Source organism: Podarcis raffonei, chromosome 2, assembly GCF_027172205.1.
Source record: "Podarcis raffonei isolate rPodRaf1 chromosome 2, rPodRaf1.pri, whole genome shotgun sequence".
NCBI lineage: Eukaryota > Metazoa > Chordata > Lepidosauria > Squamata > Lacertidae > Podarcis > Podarcis raffonei.
Genome location: NC_070603.1, coordinates 55,693,447 through 55,709,721, shown reverse-complemented (window position 1 = coordinate 55,709,721; position 16,275 = coordinate 55,693,447). Strand labels below are relative to the sequence as shown.

General features: G+C 43.1%; 1 protein-coding gene across 3 annotated transcripts in view; it reads right to left on the bottom strand.

Annotated features, from left to right (window-relative positions):
- Positions 1-4,152, bottom strand: part of NR3C1 (nuclear receptor subfamily 3 group C member 1) — a 53,392-nt gene extending 49,240 nt beyond the window's left edge. The window contains exons 1-3 of one of the 3 annotated variants that reach the window (XM_053376691.1): positions 3,817-3,906; positions 2,939-3,043; positions 339-1,523 (exon numbers count right to left, since the gene is read on the bottom strand). In XM_053376691.1, the coding sequence (XP_053232666.1) occupies positions 339-1,523; positions 2,939-2,949 (1,196 nt within the window). In that variant the 5' untranslated portion in view covers positions 2,950-3,043; positions 3,817-3,906. Of the gene's footprint in view, positions 1-338; positions 1,524-2,868; positions 3,044-3,816 lie in introns of those variants that run through there. The other 2 variants (XM_053376692.1, XM_053376694.1) reach the window with 2 other exon arrangements.
- Between the last annotated feature and the right edge of the window lie 12,123 nt (positions 4,153-16,275).

Sequence of the window (16,275 nt, the reverse complement as noted above, 5' to 3'; positions counted from 1 at the left end):
TTCACCAAGCTGTGCATGTTGCACACACCATTTTAATGAAATGTCAACTGTTCTGCTAGTTGTAGAAAGCCTTCTGCATGAATTATTTGGATTTAAGATCTATTTGTGCTTAACATTCCTATTTTAACATTTCCCTGACATATATTTTAAATCATGATTCATCCTTTACTGCTGATGGTCGTTTTATTTAATAAAAGTAATTTCTTTATTGCAATGTGTTAATTCATGCACACAAGCACGAGAAATTATTATTCTCTTTCTAACTACAGGAAGAGACAAAATGAACATTGCTGAAATAACTATCCTTGTAATAAGTTTAGAACAAAAACATCTCTTACCTTGAAAACCCATTAGAGAAGACAGGTCTGCCAGAATAATTCAAAGCCCCCATTGACGTAAGAGCATCATCCCCAGATCCCTGGCACCTATTCCAATTTTCTGAACCAGCAGGATGAGATGGAATGGCATTGAAAACTGGTTTCTGATCCTGCTGTTGAGTGACAGATGCTGTGTTCAAGTCATAGTGGTAGATTTGTCCTCCAGACGTGCTGACACCATGAACCGAAATAGCAGATGTCTTACTTCCAAGCATATTTGACCCAGAGAAGTTAGCCTGACAATAAACTGTGCCTATTTTCTCTTGCTTTATTACCCCAGGGGTGCACAGTTCAATAAAATCTTCTTTTTCAGTCTTCACTTGTGGCAACTTCACTGTGGAGCTGTGCAACAGATCCCCACACTCATTAATTTTAGGCTTAGTATCTGGTAAAATCGGAGGCTTGCAGTCCTCCATTTCAGTTCCCTCCAGGATAAAACTCTCATCACCAAGAGGTGAAAGCAAGCTGCTATCATCCAGCATGGTGTCCATTCTCCAAGGGCTCCCATTTGTTTCTTTTCCTGGAGACACTGGTGGCAAATCAAAATCCTGCAAAATATCAAAGGTGCTTTGGTCTTCAGGAAACAGCTTCAAGTTGCCACCATTAGTGCCAACCTGGCTTTGCGCTAAAGCCCCTTGCCCTAAAGTGAGATCATGACTAGCCATGCTTGGGAACTCTTGTTCTAGAGGCACATCCACAGATGCAGTACCCTTTGAGCCTTCTGCCTGACTAGAGGATTTATTCAAACTTGCAATGCTTTCTTCCAGGAGCCTAAAATCCGTTTCTGCCGAAGAGAGACTGATTTGGCCCTGCTGAGGAAATCCAAGTTCGTTTCCCATCACTTTTGCCTCTGTCTCCCCCATATACAGTCCCATGGAGAGCGACACTGCTTTAGACAGATCTGGCTGCGGCACATTGCTTCCCAATCCCTTTGACAAGTCAGACACAGCAGGCGGTTGCTTGGAATCAGACTGAGAAGGGGTAGGCAAGGGAGACGTAGCTGCAGAAGTCTTGGCAGTAGCTCCTCCCCTAAAGGATGGATGGAAGTCCATCACAATTCCTCCTTTGTCACGGAAGTGAGCACTTTTCCCTGCTTCCTCCCCTCCAGAGGACTTCAGTGATTCTTTGGGCTCCATTATTTTAATACTGGTTATAAAGAAAGAGAAATATTCAGCATTAGCATAAAACTTGAATAGTGCAAATCCAAAGCCCTTGAAGCTCCAACACTGAAAGAACAGACACATATTCAAGAAAACGGTAGACATTAGATTAACATTTTCCAATACTGGAATGAATTTCTAACCCAATCCATCCAAAGGGCTGGAATTTTTCCAAGCTTTTCCCAATCTAGGTTATAGTAAAAGCATATTAAACTAATAAAAATAACATCAACTCATCACAACTGGAACATACCAGTAACATTTGTCACTGATGCAATAAATATTGTTTACTGCTGCATACATACTTGCAAAAATCTATGTGACAACTTCCATTCCCATTCACTTAACACACCACCCAGGTTTTTCAATACTGCCTAATGTACCAACTTAGCCTAGGGGGGAAAATTCCCAGGTGATACCAGTGACTTTCCAAATGTCTCTCTCTCTCCCCCCCCCCCACTTTCACCAGGTTTTTGTAAAAATACAATTTTAGAAATATGTTGTTCCACTTTAGTCCAAGGCCATGGTCAGTTTCCAAGTAGTAGATTGTAAAATGTAGACATGTGTATTTAAAAATAAGTGTGTGGAGAAGAGCACACACATTTAATCCTCTACATTTCATATTATTCCCGGAGAACGCAAAATAAAAAGTAGCCCATTTGTAGTGAAATCCTTACAAGAAATGAGACAGACAGTTTCCTTTTAAATTTTAAACCTTCCATATCTTGTACCAACTTGCATGGAGAAAAAGCTAAAGTCGGCATATGTTGTATCTAAAAACTGCTGATGCTTGTGTAGAAATAATTGCATTCCCATCAATAATTGATCAGGAGGTCAAATTAGGACAAAAATGACCAGGTGTCAAAAGGACATTGAAGCCAACATGGAAAAAAAGTTTACTCTTAAAGTAACAGAGAAATTTAACAATGTGTATTTAGTTTCTTTTAAGTTCTCCTTTTCAGGGCATTGCATAGATTTCCCCAAAACACTGAAAGCTGTAAAAGGTGCTAAAAGGATAGGAAGCTTTCCTAACAGCTCTCTCCCAAGCCAAAACAAAAAGGCATAATGCAAAAGAGAAACAGCCTACTCTTGTCAAAAGTTGCACGAGATACTTAAAAAAAAAGGGAGCCATCATGTAATTAAAAAAAGCACACAGTTGCATAGTTTTGAGGGGAAAAAAGGGAAGGACAAGGGGAACAACTGGAGTTACCACATTTTCACAGGTTTCTCTTGCACAGACGCAAAAGCCATTAAATGATAGGCAACGCCAAAGGGGGAAAATCTATAACGATACAGCTCCTCTCCGCCCGCGAGGAAATATATCTAAGCACCTTCTTTCTGAGTTGAAATTCTCCTTTTCAAAAAGCAGATTTCGAAAAGAAAAGAAAAATGTGTTGGGACCTGTTGAGCATTTTGCCTGGCACGCCCACCAGCCCTTTGCTTCAAAAACTCCAGTTCCGAGTTTTCGACGACTTCTTGGTTTCCAAACCCTTGGGGCCCCGTCAACTAAACAAAAAACAAAAAAGCACGACGGTGGTGGTGGGGCTTTGAGCGCCTTTCAAAATTAGAAAAAAACCCCAAAACCCGATTCTCAACAGATGTTCATTTTTTAACACACACACACACACAAATCAACTGGAAGCAAGTTGGGCGAGGAGGGCAATAAATTATAGCACTTTTTATCATTAAACAAAATTTCATTTCTCAGAAAAGAGATACTATATTGGGCATATCATCCTTTTGGGATTGAAATTGGCCAGAGAAGGTTGTGAAATAGGATAGCGAACCAGTTTCCGCACCCCCCCTCCTCCCATCCCACGCACGCACACGCATATTGTGTGTGCGAGAGGGAGACACACATACACACGCACACCCCTTCTCTGACGTCCAAATTTAACGTGGACGACTTTAAAGTTGAGACGAGGAGCAGCGCTTCTCCCCCCCCCAACAATCTTCCTCATCTCTCTCCAACCCCCCCCCCAAAAAAATATCTGGCCTCACGCCTCAGCAACAAATCGCCTGGTCTTAACGGCGGTGGGAAGCGGGTCGAAGGAGGGAGGGCGGGAAGGAGAAGCCGAAACGGACAGACATTACTGAGGAAGGGACGGAGGGGGGTGACCTCTACGGGGGGGGGGGAGCAGGCCGCCGCCGCCTTCTCCCGCCCTCCGCCTCCCTTCGAGAATCCTAAAAGTAGAAGCCATTCCTCGGCCCCCAACCGCCCCCGCCGCGTCTCGACAGCCAGCCAGGCAGACGGACATGGAGAAGAAGCCACCCCTTACCTTATCCAGTGGGGGCGCTGGGACTCCTCTAGCCGCCAACTTCCATGGCTCCGGCACCACAGAGCCAAGCGAATAAACAACTTGGAAGGCGCGGGGCGGAGGTTGGGGGGGGGGGAGAGACTGGAAGGAAGGAGAGTTACGGGGCGACGGGATTGGGTGTGGGGCGGCGGCGAAAGCTGCCGCCCCTTTGCAGATGAGAATGCAGCCGCCCCCCTCCCTTCGCCCCACACACGCACACAGGCGCCAGAAGCAGCAGCAGAGGCGGCCCCCTCACCTGCTCCTCTTCTTACCCCCCTTCTCTGTCTGTCTGTCTGTCTGTCACACACACACTCTCTCTCCTGTCCCCCCTCAATTAATTAAAGCCCCACTTGGCGCGCCCCGCTGCCTCTCCTCCAGCCTCAGCCCCCTCTGCATCCCCGCCTTCCCCCTTCTGCACTTCACACCCACCCAGCGTCCCGCCCTCCCCCTTCTCCTTCGCCTCCCTTCCCCTCCTCTCCTCCCAGCCGCCGCACCGTCCGCGCTCCCCTCTACGGCTTTGCCCCAGCCACAAAATGGAGGACGGCGGCGCTAGCAGCCGAGGCTGCTGCCTCCTCCCCCTTCTCTCTCCCTCGCTCGCTCGCTCGCTCCCTCCGTCCCCTCCCCCTCCCCCGCCCCGCAGACATGCAAAGAGCGCGCGAGCGAGACGAAAGGGAAGCGGCGCTCGCGCCCGCCCGGCCGCTCGCGGGCGCAGCATAGCAGAGAGCGCGTGTCCAGGGAGAGAGAGAGCGCGCATTGCGGGGCAGCCGAGGGGGAACGGTGCAACCTGTTGACTGAGAGCGGCAACTGCAGCCCCGAACAAGGGCCTCCTTTTCGCCGCCGCCTCAGTCTCCTGCTTTTCGCAATCCCCCTTTTTAGCCACGGCGGCTGGCTCGCTCGCTCGCTTGCTTTCTCTCTTCCACCCTCCATTTACCTACCAATACTTTTCTTGCTCTTTTCCTTTGCTCGACCCTTCCTGTGCTTGCTATCCCCCGCGTTTGGCGGAGGGGGGGGGGAAAGAGGAAGGAAAAAGTGGCGCTTGTTTTGCGACGGGCTCCTTTTCAGGCGTGTTTACTCAGAAGTAAGGCCCTCTCGTTTTGGCGGGGTTTACTCCCATGTAACTGCGCTGGGTGGCAGGTTTCAACTTGGAAACAAATCTCATTCAGCACAGTGCGATGTATACATATAATACTGTATATATAAATAGATATAGGTCCACCCTGTGTAGGATAGGTCTTCCTTTAGGAGAAGTGAAGGAGGGTTGCCCAGTTTTGTGAGGAGCAAGTCAAATTCCACTTTCCAGGGAGATCCAGTGGGAAATTATGACCAAAGATAATGTGAAATGGTCCAAATTATATTTTCCTGCAGCTTAGAAAACACTTTCACATTTAGTAAAGGCAAAGGCTGCCACCCTAGGCACATTTTAATCAGGAGAAAGCCCTATTGGAAGATAGTGGGATTTACTTTATAGAAATGTGCCTATGGTTTGCACTTAAGGAGTAGCACCTGGCATTGTCACAACATATATCCCCAAAGTATCCACATTTTGAGAACTTCAAAGTTCAGTGCAGATTGGCGAAGTTTCTGTCAAGCTCCTCTTAGCATGGTAGCAACATGGAAAGGTTTTAGCTGAAGCTCCAGAATCAAGAGGAACTTCGTCAAATGGAGATAAATGGAAAGGAAGCCTTATGTGCTTCATCCCAAACTTCTGGGGTCTTAATAAATCTAATATCCGGGGTTGTGTAGCATTACATACATGACTTTTTGCCTGCTTTGCTGGAAATGTGTGTATTTCAATAAGATTGCTTACACAATGTGCTACCAGGAGAGCACAACTCGACTTCCGGGTTGACGCCTCCGGCAATGGCGGAGCTCCGCCGATCGGGAGGAACTTGCTCCGTGAAAAGCAGGGTCCGACCGCCACGGCGAAGGCGGAGACCCACAGAAATCACAGGCGGGAGAAGCCTGTGAACTTGGGATTCGGCTGGCACCTCTTGCGCCTCCCCTACTCGCGGGGAAACCCTGTTTTGGGGATCCGGAGCGACGTGGGGTGAGTGGCGCGGTGCTTTGAATCGACTGCTTCTTTCACGGAGTGAAGCCGCATTGCTGTTGCCGGAGAGCACTGACTTTTTCCTGTGGACAATTGGACTTTAAACAACTACCCGTGAGTAGATTGGAAAATTTGGATCTTCAAATATTCTAATTTGGCAAAGTAGTGGGAAGGCTCTAAACAGGAAGTCCGCCTCCCGTTTTTGTAAATAGATTGAAGCAAAGCCGTTACAAACTAAAGTCTCTGAAAGTTTTTGGATAAAGGATTAAAATTTCACTGGTTAAAAATATCAAACCCCCCCTTGGAAGCAGGAGAAGAGGGGGGAAGCCGTGGACCTAGGAAGAACCTGCAGGAGAGAGGGAAAAGTAAACTACCACTGCTCTGAACCTGGGGACGGTCTGCCTGATGACGTTTGGGGAAGGTTCACTGACAGAACGGATTTGACAGATACTTAAAAAATTAGAAAGATACTGTTTCCATTGATCTCTTCTGAGTTTATTAAAGGGAGGAAAAAATAACTGAAAATCGAAACTGTTTCTGTGACTGAAAGAACTGATACAATTTGAAACTGCTTCCCTCTAGAGGGAGCATGTGAAATTGTTACAGGAGTGTAACAGGGTAAACTCCAGCTGCAAGATAAAGTTCCTGAGAATCAGAGATTGACCTTGGACTATTCAAAATGCTGATAGGAGAAGTTATTGTGACTGCATTACTCAAAATAAATCATTCACTTGAACAGTTGCACAAAAATGTAGATGACATGATCTTCAAACTTGACAGCTGGGAATAGAAAGTGACTAACTTGAATCAAAAAGCAAACAACAACATGGACTTGGTACAGGAAAATATCTTGGCAAGACAAATGGTGGAGGAAGAGGAGAAAGATGCCGTTGTGAAACAAAGTAATTCAAGAAGGATCCTCAGTTCTACAGAGGCAAATCGAGGATTACAAATGGAGGCCCTGCATGATTGATTTTAGCAAAAACCAGAGCTTGAGGATGGGACCCTGGCTTGGACCGAAGAACGAAAGTTGGAAAGACCCCTTCATCCAGGGATTAACTGACATCTGGGACATGGGTTGGGGCCTGGAGGAGCTTGAAGCTGTGGGGGCCTATGGACTTGGAGGAATCCTGAAATACGTCCTGAAATACCCTATGGACCTTAGTTTCAAGTATGGAAATTTGGCTGAGCTGTTCAGAAGGAACAAAAGTTCTGTTTGGTTGGAGTTTTCCCGAGATTTGCTCCTGAGCATCAAAGAATATGAAGAAGATCCGCAGAAGGGACTTGGAAAAGAATTAAGAGCCTCGGACATAAGATCTCCAGGTTGATGGAATATATGGATTTGACGGAAAGGACTGGCAGAATCCGAAACCAGGGAGAGGAGAGGGTGGAGGAAGATTGGGAAGCTAAAGCTTATATTTAGAAATTTTGCAAAATTAATGACTGTTAGAAAAATCGTGGAATGTTATTATATGGATTTAGTAGAAATGTTAGAAGAAGTTAAGAATAGATAAGTAATTTAGTCTTAAAGGGAAATAAGGTTAAAAAATATGTTGTTTACAAGACGATAAAAAATAGAGAAAGATGGAAAGGATTTGCTGAAATAATTAGAAGAATGGGAATACAAAAAGGGAGATGTGAGGAAGTCGAGGAAATAAGGAAATGAAGGATAGAATATGGAAAAGGAGAGATGTATTTTAAACTGTTTTGTTTAGATTTATTTATGTGTTTAGCTTAATGGGATTGGGTTGGGGTTTATATTATTTGTATACTGTATTGTATTGTGGTGTTTTTTCATTATTATTTTTTTCTTTCTTCGTTTGTCTTTAAATTTTCTCTTTTCTTCTTCTTTTTCTGTAATCTTTAAAAGCAATAAATATTATTTTTTTAAAAAAGAGAGCACAACTCAAAACAGTTTTGAGGGCTGCTGTTAATTCTATTCATTCAATAGGGCCACATCACTTGACTCCACAGAAAAGAAAATCTTTAATTAAAAAAAAATGAAAAAGAAAAACGAAAAACATTTGTTAGAATTTTAACTGTGAAAAGCCCCTTCATGTACTGCCGCAGGAAGGTGCTCCCCACAGCTGAAGGGGAATAGGATCCCTTGACTGTAGCAACAGCAAACAAGGTTTCTGTTCTCTACTCATTTCTCACACTGAGGGTATCTCAGACACAGGTTAACTGGCTAACAGCAGGTTAGAAAACTGGTGCCAAATGCACTCTGCCTCAGAGGTGAGAAGCAATGCTGATGTGTCTGGTCTGTACCATTTCAGACTGCAAGTGGTGGTTCACATGGTTAAATGCTTTCCCATATTTATTTTGTGTTTAAATCCTTGAGGCTGAAACATTTATTTTGTGAGAGGATATTTATTTATTTGTATGTAAGACCATTCAGACATACAAGCCCTCACCTACAAACTGAAACAGTACAGCCAAGACAGTGGTTTACTATCTCAATGAGAACAGGTCTCTTGTGATCAGGGGTGTAAGAAGGCACCATTTTCCATTCTGCTTATTTGTTGCATGCAGCAGCATTGCTTGCACTCCACAGCAGTTTGTCTTCTGCCCCAAACTACATTATTTGTCTTTCTGCTGTTGGTGAAATTGCATAATTACATTGACATTGCTTTATTCCACCCCATTCATTTCCATACAAAGGAGATGCAATGCAAATAGGTGGAAACTGTGTATCATTTGCTGACTGAAAGCGGCAACAATAGTGAATACTGATCTGATTCGCTGGATTGATTTCTGGAGATGGGACAAATAAATGAGCATCAGCAGTTCTTGTTCCTGTTTCCACTTTCATTGGAATCTTCCAGCATTTTTTCTTGTGATCCAAGCATTCTTCTGTACCCAGTTTTGAGTGATTATTCGATCTTAATAGAAAGAAACCCCAAACAGATAGACAGATAGCAAATGCTTGGAATTCACCTAGGCCTTTAAAAAAGAAAACATCCTTAACATACTTTACCACATGTGTGCTAGAACTGTGATGATTTCCTTACTGCTTCTGTTCTAAAATCTAGCTGTATGAAGGGGGCTCTTGTTCATTCCACTCATGAAACTACAGTTACCAATATTCCAAGACTAAATAAGTTCTTTTCTGGTCTTTACTTTTCTGAAAACAACAAGTGAATGCAGAGCCTTAGATTTGCTGTGACTGGCCAAAGAATTATAAATGAAGAGTATGAATTCTATAGCAATTGCTCTTTTTGCCCTTACCTGTGTTGATATTTTAAGATGACTGTTTCAAGTATTTCCACTGATGTTAAGAGTCCAGCCCTATCTAGCACGTCCAATGACCAGTGATGATAGGAGTAACGTTTGGAAGGCCAAAGGTTCTAAAGCAATGACCACACAATTATTTATTAAATTTGCACCCCATATTCTAAGCAAATGATGCTCAAGGCAGTTAACAGTAAAATACAAAGTAAAAATGAAAACATAAAAACAGGCAAAACATTAACAAAGCCAATAAGAACAGTCAGGTGATCAAAGGGCAACATTTACAGTAAACCAAACATGAGACCAAAAGTCTCACTGAATAAAAATGCATTCACTTGCCAGTAGATTATTATCAGGGATGAGGCTAGATGAGCCTGTCTTGGCAAGGAGCTCCAGAGTGTGGGAGCAGCCACTGAGAAGGCCCTGTCTCAGACACCTACCTAACATGCTTCAGATGTTGGGGCATACAGACTCAAATGAAAGGGCATGGTCTTTCGGGTAAACCAATCCCAAATCATGTATTGTATTCTGAGTCATAGCCAGCATAGTGAATTGTGCCCAGAAACAAGGTAGCAGCCAGAGCAGGTGTTGAAGCATGGACATCACATTGCAGTTGTCTGTAAGGAAAATATTGCTGATATTTTTCAGGTGCAATATTTATTTTCACATTTTGGATATCTGAAAGGCAATGCAAATAAAAAATGCTGAAAAGCATCATGGCAGGGTAGTTGTGAAACACACATGGGGCAATAGACTTTTTTTGGGATTGTGCATTTTCCTAGGCTAGCATGTTCTAAGCCTGGATAAAGAGGAACTGTAGAATGAGGCGGAACAGCTTCCCCACAGATCCCACAAAATTGTGCTGCATTTCAGTGGATTTTGGGAAGGAGCTCTACTTGGTAGATTGTATCCAAAATTATTTCCATTGGTAGTGCCGATGAATTATTCTAAGGTCTGATTGACCATATTTATTTACTTCACAGCCACAATGACTGCCAGATTTTTTTTCTTCTTGTCTGGCAATCTTACCAGGGACATGTGGAAAAAGACACTCACAAAAAAGTGGGGGGAGAAACACCCAACCCGTCCTGCTTTTATTATTACAGTTTCTCTGGCACCTGATGCTACTGTTTATACTGATATGAGAACCTGAAGCTGACTCAGGGTTCCCACCGCCCTTTCCTGGTGAGGTAGCAGTCAGCCAAGCATACTTTTTCCACAATAGGAGAATTTTGTTTTATAGGAGTTTCTGCCTTTGCAGTATGAGCCTTCATCACCAACTCTCCTATGCTTATATTTTGGGACATCATTGCAGCCTCTTACCTGTAGTGACCAGGAAAGGACAGCACGTGAGAGGCTTTGAAAATGGACCAGAGATGACACAGCCAGCTGAAGTCATATTCTGTGTGAAGGCTGCAGACATTAAAACAAAGCCAAAACGGGCCCCAAAGCTCTGCATATCTGCCCAGTGTCCTACTTTTTAATCTATTAAAAATGTGTCCTTTGTTAAAGGCATTGCTCGCTTAGCTCACAGTTCACTAGAAAACTGCAAATCAGTAATTACCATCTTTTGCATGTGTTTGTGTGTGTCCTTCCTTCCTGTTTTCTTCTTTTAGATAAGCCATTTGAAGGGTACATTTTGAGGTTTGGGGAAAAACTAGCAAAGGTAAAAATCAGATGACATATGATATTTGCTCAGGCTTGTGAAGGGGTGAGGTGAGATATTTTTAGCTGGTGCTCCTCCCTCTACTATATCATGCTGCTGCTGCTGCTTTTAGTATGATTTTTATTCTTATTTTAGATTGCATGCTTTCATATAGATTTTTTTTAATTGTTTGTAACTTGCCCTGGAACCTTTGAGCAAATGAAAGTTTATAAGTGTCATAACCAGTGCTATTTTTCTAGAAAAAGCAGTCCCCGGAACTCACCATGAATGCCTCCCTTGTTCTCTTATAATGGCAATGGCGCCCACCTGAGAGGTGCCAGAACTGAGTTCCGGTGAGTTCCGGCTGAATAAAAGCCCTGCTCATAACTAACTCACTCCACAAAATAACTTGCTTTGTGTTTTATGTCAGAGATGGAGAACCTATGACTCTCCAGAGGTTGTTGTGCTCCAAATCCCATAATCAATGGCTACTGGTCATGCTGGCTGGGGCTAGTAGGTGTTGGAGCCAAACAGTGTCAAGAAGACCACAGTTTAGGTACCCCTCTTTTAGATGTGTAGGTTGGAAACAAAGTTTTACAACTTCATTAGAGAGGCACAGGCAGTGCTTTTTCTGGGGGTACGCAGGGGTATGTATACCCCTAAATATTTTGGGAATCTTCGTACTTTTGTCCATTTACTGTATTTATTTTCCCCGATTTGAACTATAAAATCGTGATTTTCTTGAGTCAAAATGAGAATACCCCTAAGCATTTTCTAAGAAAAAAAAAAGCACTGGGTACAGGTATTCTGGTGATTGGATGATGCTTCAAAGACTCCTGTTCTAATTATTTATTTGGCTGATGCTGTGAAAGTCATACATAGAATTAATTCTGAACTATCACAGGTGGGAAACTGCATCACTGGTAGCTTGACGGGCGACAGGCAATACATAATAAATTGTGTAAATACATAACTATAAAATTTTAAGAGTGATGGGCAAATGTAGAAAATCTGAAGAACCTCATTAAAAGCATGAGTCTGTGACTTCTGGGTGTTGTCCAATGTGCTTCAGCAGACTGGCAGACCTAATCCTGAGAGATCTTAGTTGAAACCCCATTTCAGACATCTCTTAACCTCAGCTCCCCAGTTGATGATGGTAATGATGATGGCGAGATGAAAATGAGCACCAAAAGAACAAATTTAAGGCAAATATTTTCACTGTCATACCAGGCTTCCCGCTTCTGGAGCCAGAGGTAAATCTGATGCTGAACAGAATGGTTGATTATTGATTAATTATTTAATTTCTATACCACTTAATATATTAAAAAATATATATCTAAGCAGTGTGCAGGAAACAGAAGCAACAAACAAACTTAAACAAAACATTACAAAAATACAAAACTGGCACCCACCCCACATTCATTGCCAAGAACATGGCAATGCCATTGCACATGAATCTCAACTAGCCAGCCCACCAGAAGGAGCGCCTGTTTGTTTACCCAGTCCCCCACTTGCCTTGCCTGCAAAGCTTTTGGCAAAACTGGAGTTGTGAGCTTCATTGGACAGGAAGAGCCAGGACACTGTTATGTTGGCAAAAGTGAAACTGTTTCTTGAACCTTAGTCATTCTTAAAAGCAAGAGAGGTGTTGAAAAGCAGTAAATTGTGCTCACTATTGTAATGTACACACAAGATAGTTGGATCTAAACGATGTAATGCAAAAATTATGAAAGCCAGTAACTAATTTTAGAAATTAAATGGTTTAAACCTGAGATTATGTGTATTCAATTTGCAGGCATGCTGTTTGTGATAATATAGAATACCTGGGTTGCATCCAGTTAAATCCATTCTAATTAACGAACCTAAATTTGTTCTATTCATTGATTCCAGTGGCCATACTCTGAGTAGGACTGGCATTGGCTACCACCTCTGGAATCCATACAGCTCTTAGGATTGCTAAGAGAGCGCAACAAAAGAAGAGCCGACTGTGTCTCACATTCCGCTGGTCCAATTTGCATTGAGACAAATGCATAACATCAGATTAAAATCTGTTCCTTACAATTAGGTTTCATCAGATCTTCGACATCCTGTTATCTAGGACAGAGCCACAGTTGATATGGATGCTATAATATCTGAAGATTACCCTGAAGAGTCAGTCTGCCTAGGATATCTCCCACTCTTCCTTTAATGTAGTGCCAACGGAAACCCTTGAACATTTTCCTTTGGTGACACCAGTCCCAAGTTGCTAGATCTGTACTGTCAAAACACTGCAGGTTTCTGTACTTCTTCTGTAGAAAAACCAAGACCTTTCCAGAGGGTCAGAGTGAGATCATGCTCAAAGGTGTTAAGCTTCATTGAAGAGAACCTTTCAAAACACTGTAAGATTCATGAATAGTTGAAATGCTATGAGGAGGAAGACAATAGAATAGCTTTACAAAGGACACAGCAGAGTGCTAATTAGCTTAATTAAGGAGGAGGAGCCTCCTGAAATAGTCCTTAGGGATGAAGTCATGTATGCCAAAGCACACAAATAACTTCAATGTTTTGAAGTCTTGTGGAAACATCTGGCAGCAACATGCATCTTTGGAGAAACTTTTTTTTTAGTGCCTCCAGAAAGGAAAATTCCTTGATCATGAACTGCATTCACAAAATGGGGGTGTAAGAGTTTTTTTGTTTTTTGTTTGTTTGTTTTTATATAGCCCTTATGTTCCTAATGTTGTATACCACCCTGATCTCTTTAGATAAAGATATCAGGATGGTGTAGAACATTAAAAATGTAATTTTCGCAGCATAATGAAAAAAACATAATACAGAGCATAATAATCATACTAACACAGTTCATCCACCACATTTAACAGGCCACAGATTATTACTAAGATTCTCAGAATCTAGGGATGGTTTCTTAAGGAACTGCCTTATCACCGCCTTCTTCAAACAGGCAGGAACTGCCAGGAGATGAACTCCAGGCAGCTGGCTCTTCCCTGCTGGATTTTTATCAGAGGGGTAAGGGTCCAGAGTGCAGGTAGTCACCCAGACTGATGCAAGTGCCTTGTCCACATCCTTGAGCTGCATCAACTGTAATTCATCCAACAAAACAGGACCAGACAGTGCTCTGCACATCCCTTGAGATTCAACCACTATAACTGCAGAGTCAAGGTCCCGATGAATGCAAGTGATTTTATTCTCAAAATGCTTGGCAAACAATTTGCAGCAAGCTACCATTGATTCTACCACCTCTTTTGGACCAGTCTGCAAAAGGCGCCACACTACCCGGAAAAGATGTGCTGGATGGCATAGTGAGGATGCAATGGAGGTAGTAAATATGCCTTCTTTGCTGCCTCCACTGCCACTGAGTAAGCTTGAAAAGGCGCACTTTGGTTCTATTCAACTGGAGTTTTCCTCCACTTGCATTCAAGCTGCCTCCCAGCTTGCTTTTTGGAGATCATCAGGGCTTCAACAGGAGTGCCAGTCATATCAGCTGGAAAACCCCCCAGAGCTGTCTGGAAACCATTCAGATCCATCAGCCTTCGAGGGTGACCATCCTAATAGGTCCCCTGTCTCTGCAGAGGGGAAAAGGTCTGAAAGCCTAAAGCTCAGCAGGAAGACAATGACAAGGGGTTGATTTCAAGATCACCGTCTTCGTGCCCAGCCAAAAAGACAAGATACAGAGTGCAATATTGAGGGATGCCTGCGTCACAGGCCCAGCAATACTTCAGTTCATGTAGGTGCAGGTACAAGGTCTTCCTCTCTGTGCTAAAGTAAGCATATACTGTATATTCATGCAGTGGGCAGGAGGACAGAGAGAATGGTAAGTAAAGAAAGAGATAGGAATGTTTCAGGGCCTATGGTCTCACCCTCAAACAGCAACATGGGGAGTTTTGTGGGACATAGAAACTTAGTGCAGAATAGGTAATAATGCACTATCTTTTCTTTCTCCGTCTCCTTGTTCTTCAGCGGGAGAAAGAACAAGAAGATCGAGTATAGTTTCTCACCCCTTTCCCATCGCAAAGATAGCACAGCAAATAATACATAAAAACCAGTCAGTGGAAAATAATGTGTAGAAGGCAATTTGTTCTGTGGCAAGCAGTTGATCCTCTCAAAGTCACTGCAGATTATACCCTCTGCCATTTCTGCTCTTTTGGTTAGCAAGGGGAATAATGTATAGTGTTGGAATTGGTATGTTTTTTTAAAAAAGGAGAGAAAGATTGAATGAGGAAACGTCAGGGGTCACATAACACAGCCTCTTGTCTTGTGCCTCTCATGAGTATTCATACTGGAGAGGTGCCTTAAAGCTTGTTTCATGAGTGCTATTGGAGAAGTATAGAAAAAAGAAAATTGGGTTGCCAGTAGAAATGTCTCTGTGACTTCCTTGTTCTTGTGCTTCCCACAATTTTATTTTCCCTATAGAATAGGCTTTATCTCTTCTTGGACCTTAAAGCTCAAACTAGTGAAGACAGAATGTGGTGGATCCCATTTTGGCAGACAGCACTCACTGATGGTCCTTCCATTGTGTTTAGTGTAGTCTTGGGTCAGAGAAGGTCATCTTTCCCTCTCTGTCACCTTACCCCTCTTTGGGTGAGATGCTAGGTTCCCAAGGTTCAGACCCTGAGACTCAAGGAGAGGCTCCTGGTGGGATAGATAGAACCATTTCCTGTTGGAGAGAGTCAGCAAGCATAGTTGCCACTACCCCTGTAACTAAGGTTGCAAACGTCAATAACTGGAGATTTTAAGAGCTCTAGACACAAATATTTTCAGGTCTGCACTAACTTTTAGGGGAGTCAATCCACATGCCATGCCATTTCTATCTAGTGGTAATGATAAAGCCTAAACAACTAAAGCAAAATCCGATGGCCAGATTGCTCACTAGGGCAAGACTAGTTAAACATTTAACACCAATCTTGGCTCAACTACACTGGCTGCCAGTTAGTTTCCAGGCCCGATTCAAAGTGCTGGTGCTGACCTATAAAGTTTTACACGGCTCAGGACCACAATACCTTAAGGACCACCCTTCCCCATATGAACCCACCTAGAACCTTGTCATCCAAGGCCCTTCTCTATGTCCACTCTGCCCAAGAGCTTCTGAGGATGACAGGACGAGAATGGGCCTTTTCTGCAGTGCTTCTCCATCTGTGGAATGCTCTCCCCAGAAAGGCTCACCTGGCACCACCATTACATATCTTTAGACACCAGGAGAAAACTTTCCTCTTTACCCAGGCCTTTGGCCACTAAACAATGGCAAGGTTGCAGGTTCAATCTCCATATGGAACAGCTGCATATTCCTGCATTGCAGGAAGTCGGACTAGATGATCCACAGGATCCCTTCCAACTCTACAATTCAATGATTCTATGTCTATCGTTGTCATTTCCCCCCTGTGATTGTTGTATTTTTATTATTATTATGCTATATAAATTATGTTTATAATGTTGTACACTCCCTTGAGATACTTGGATAAAGGGCAGTATATACATTGAATGAATAATAAATAATAAAAACTATAAGCATGAGCATGTTTTTCAGTTC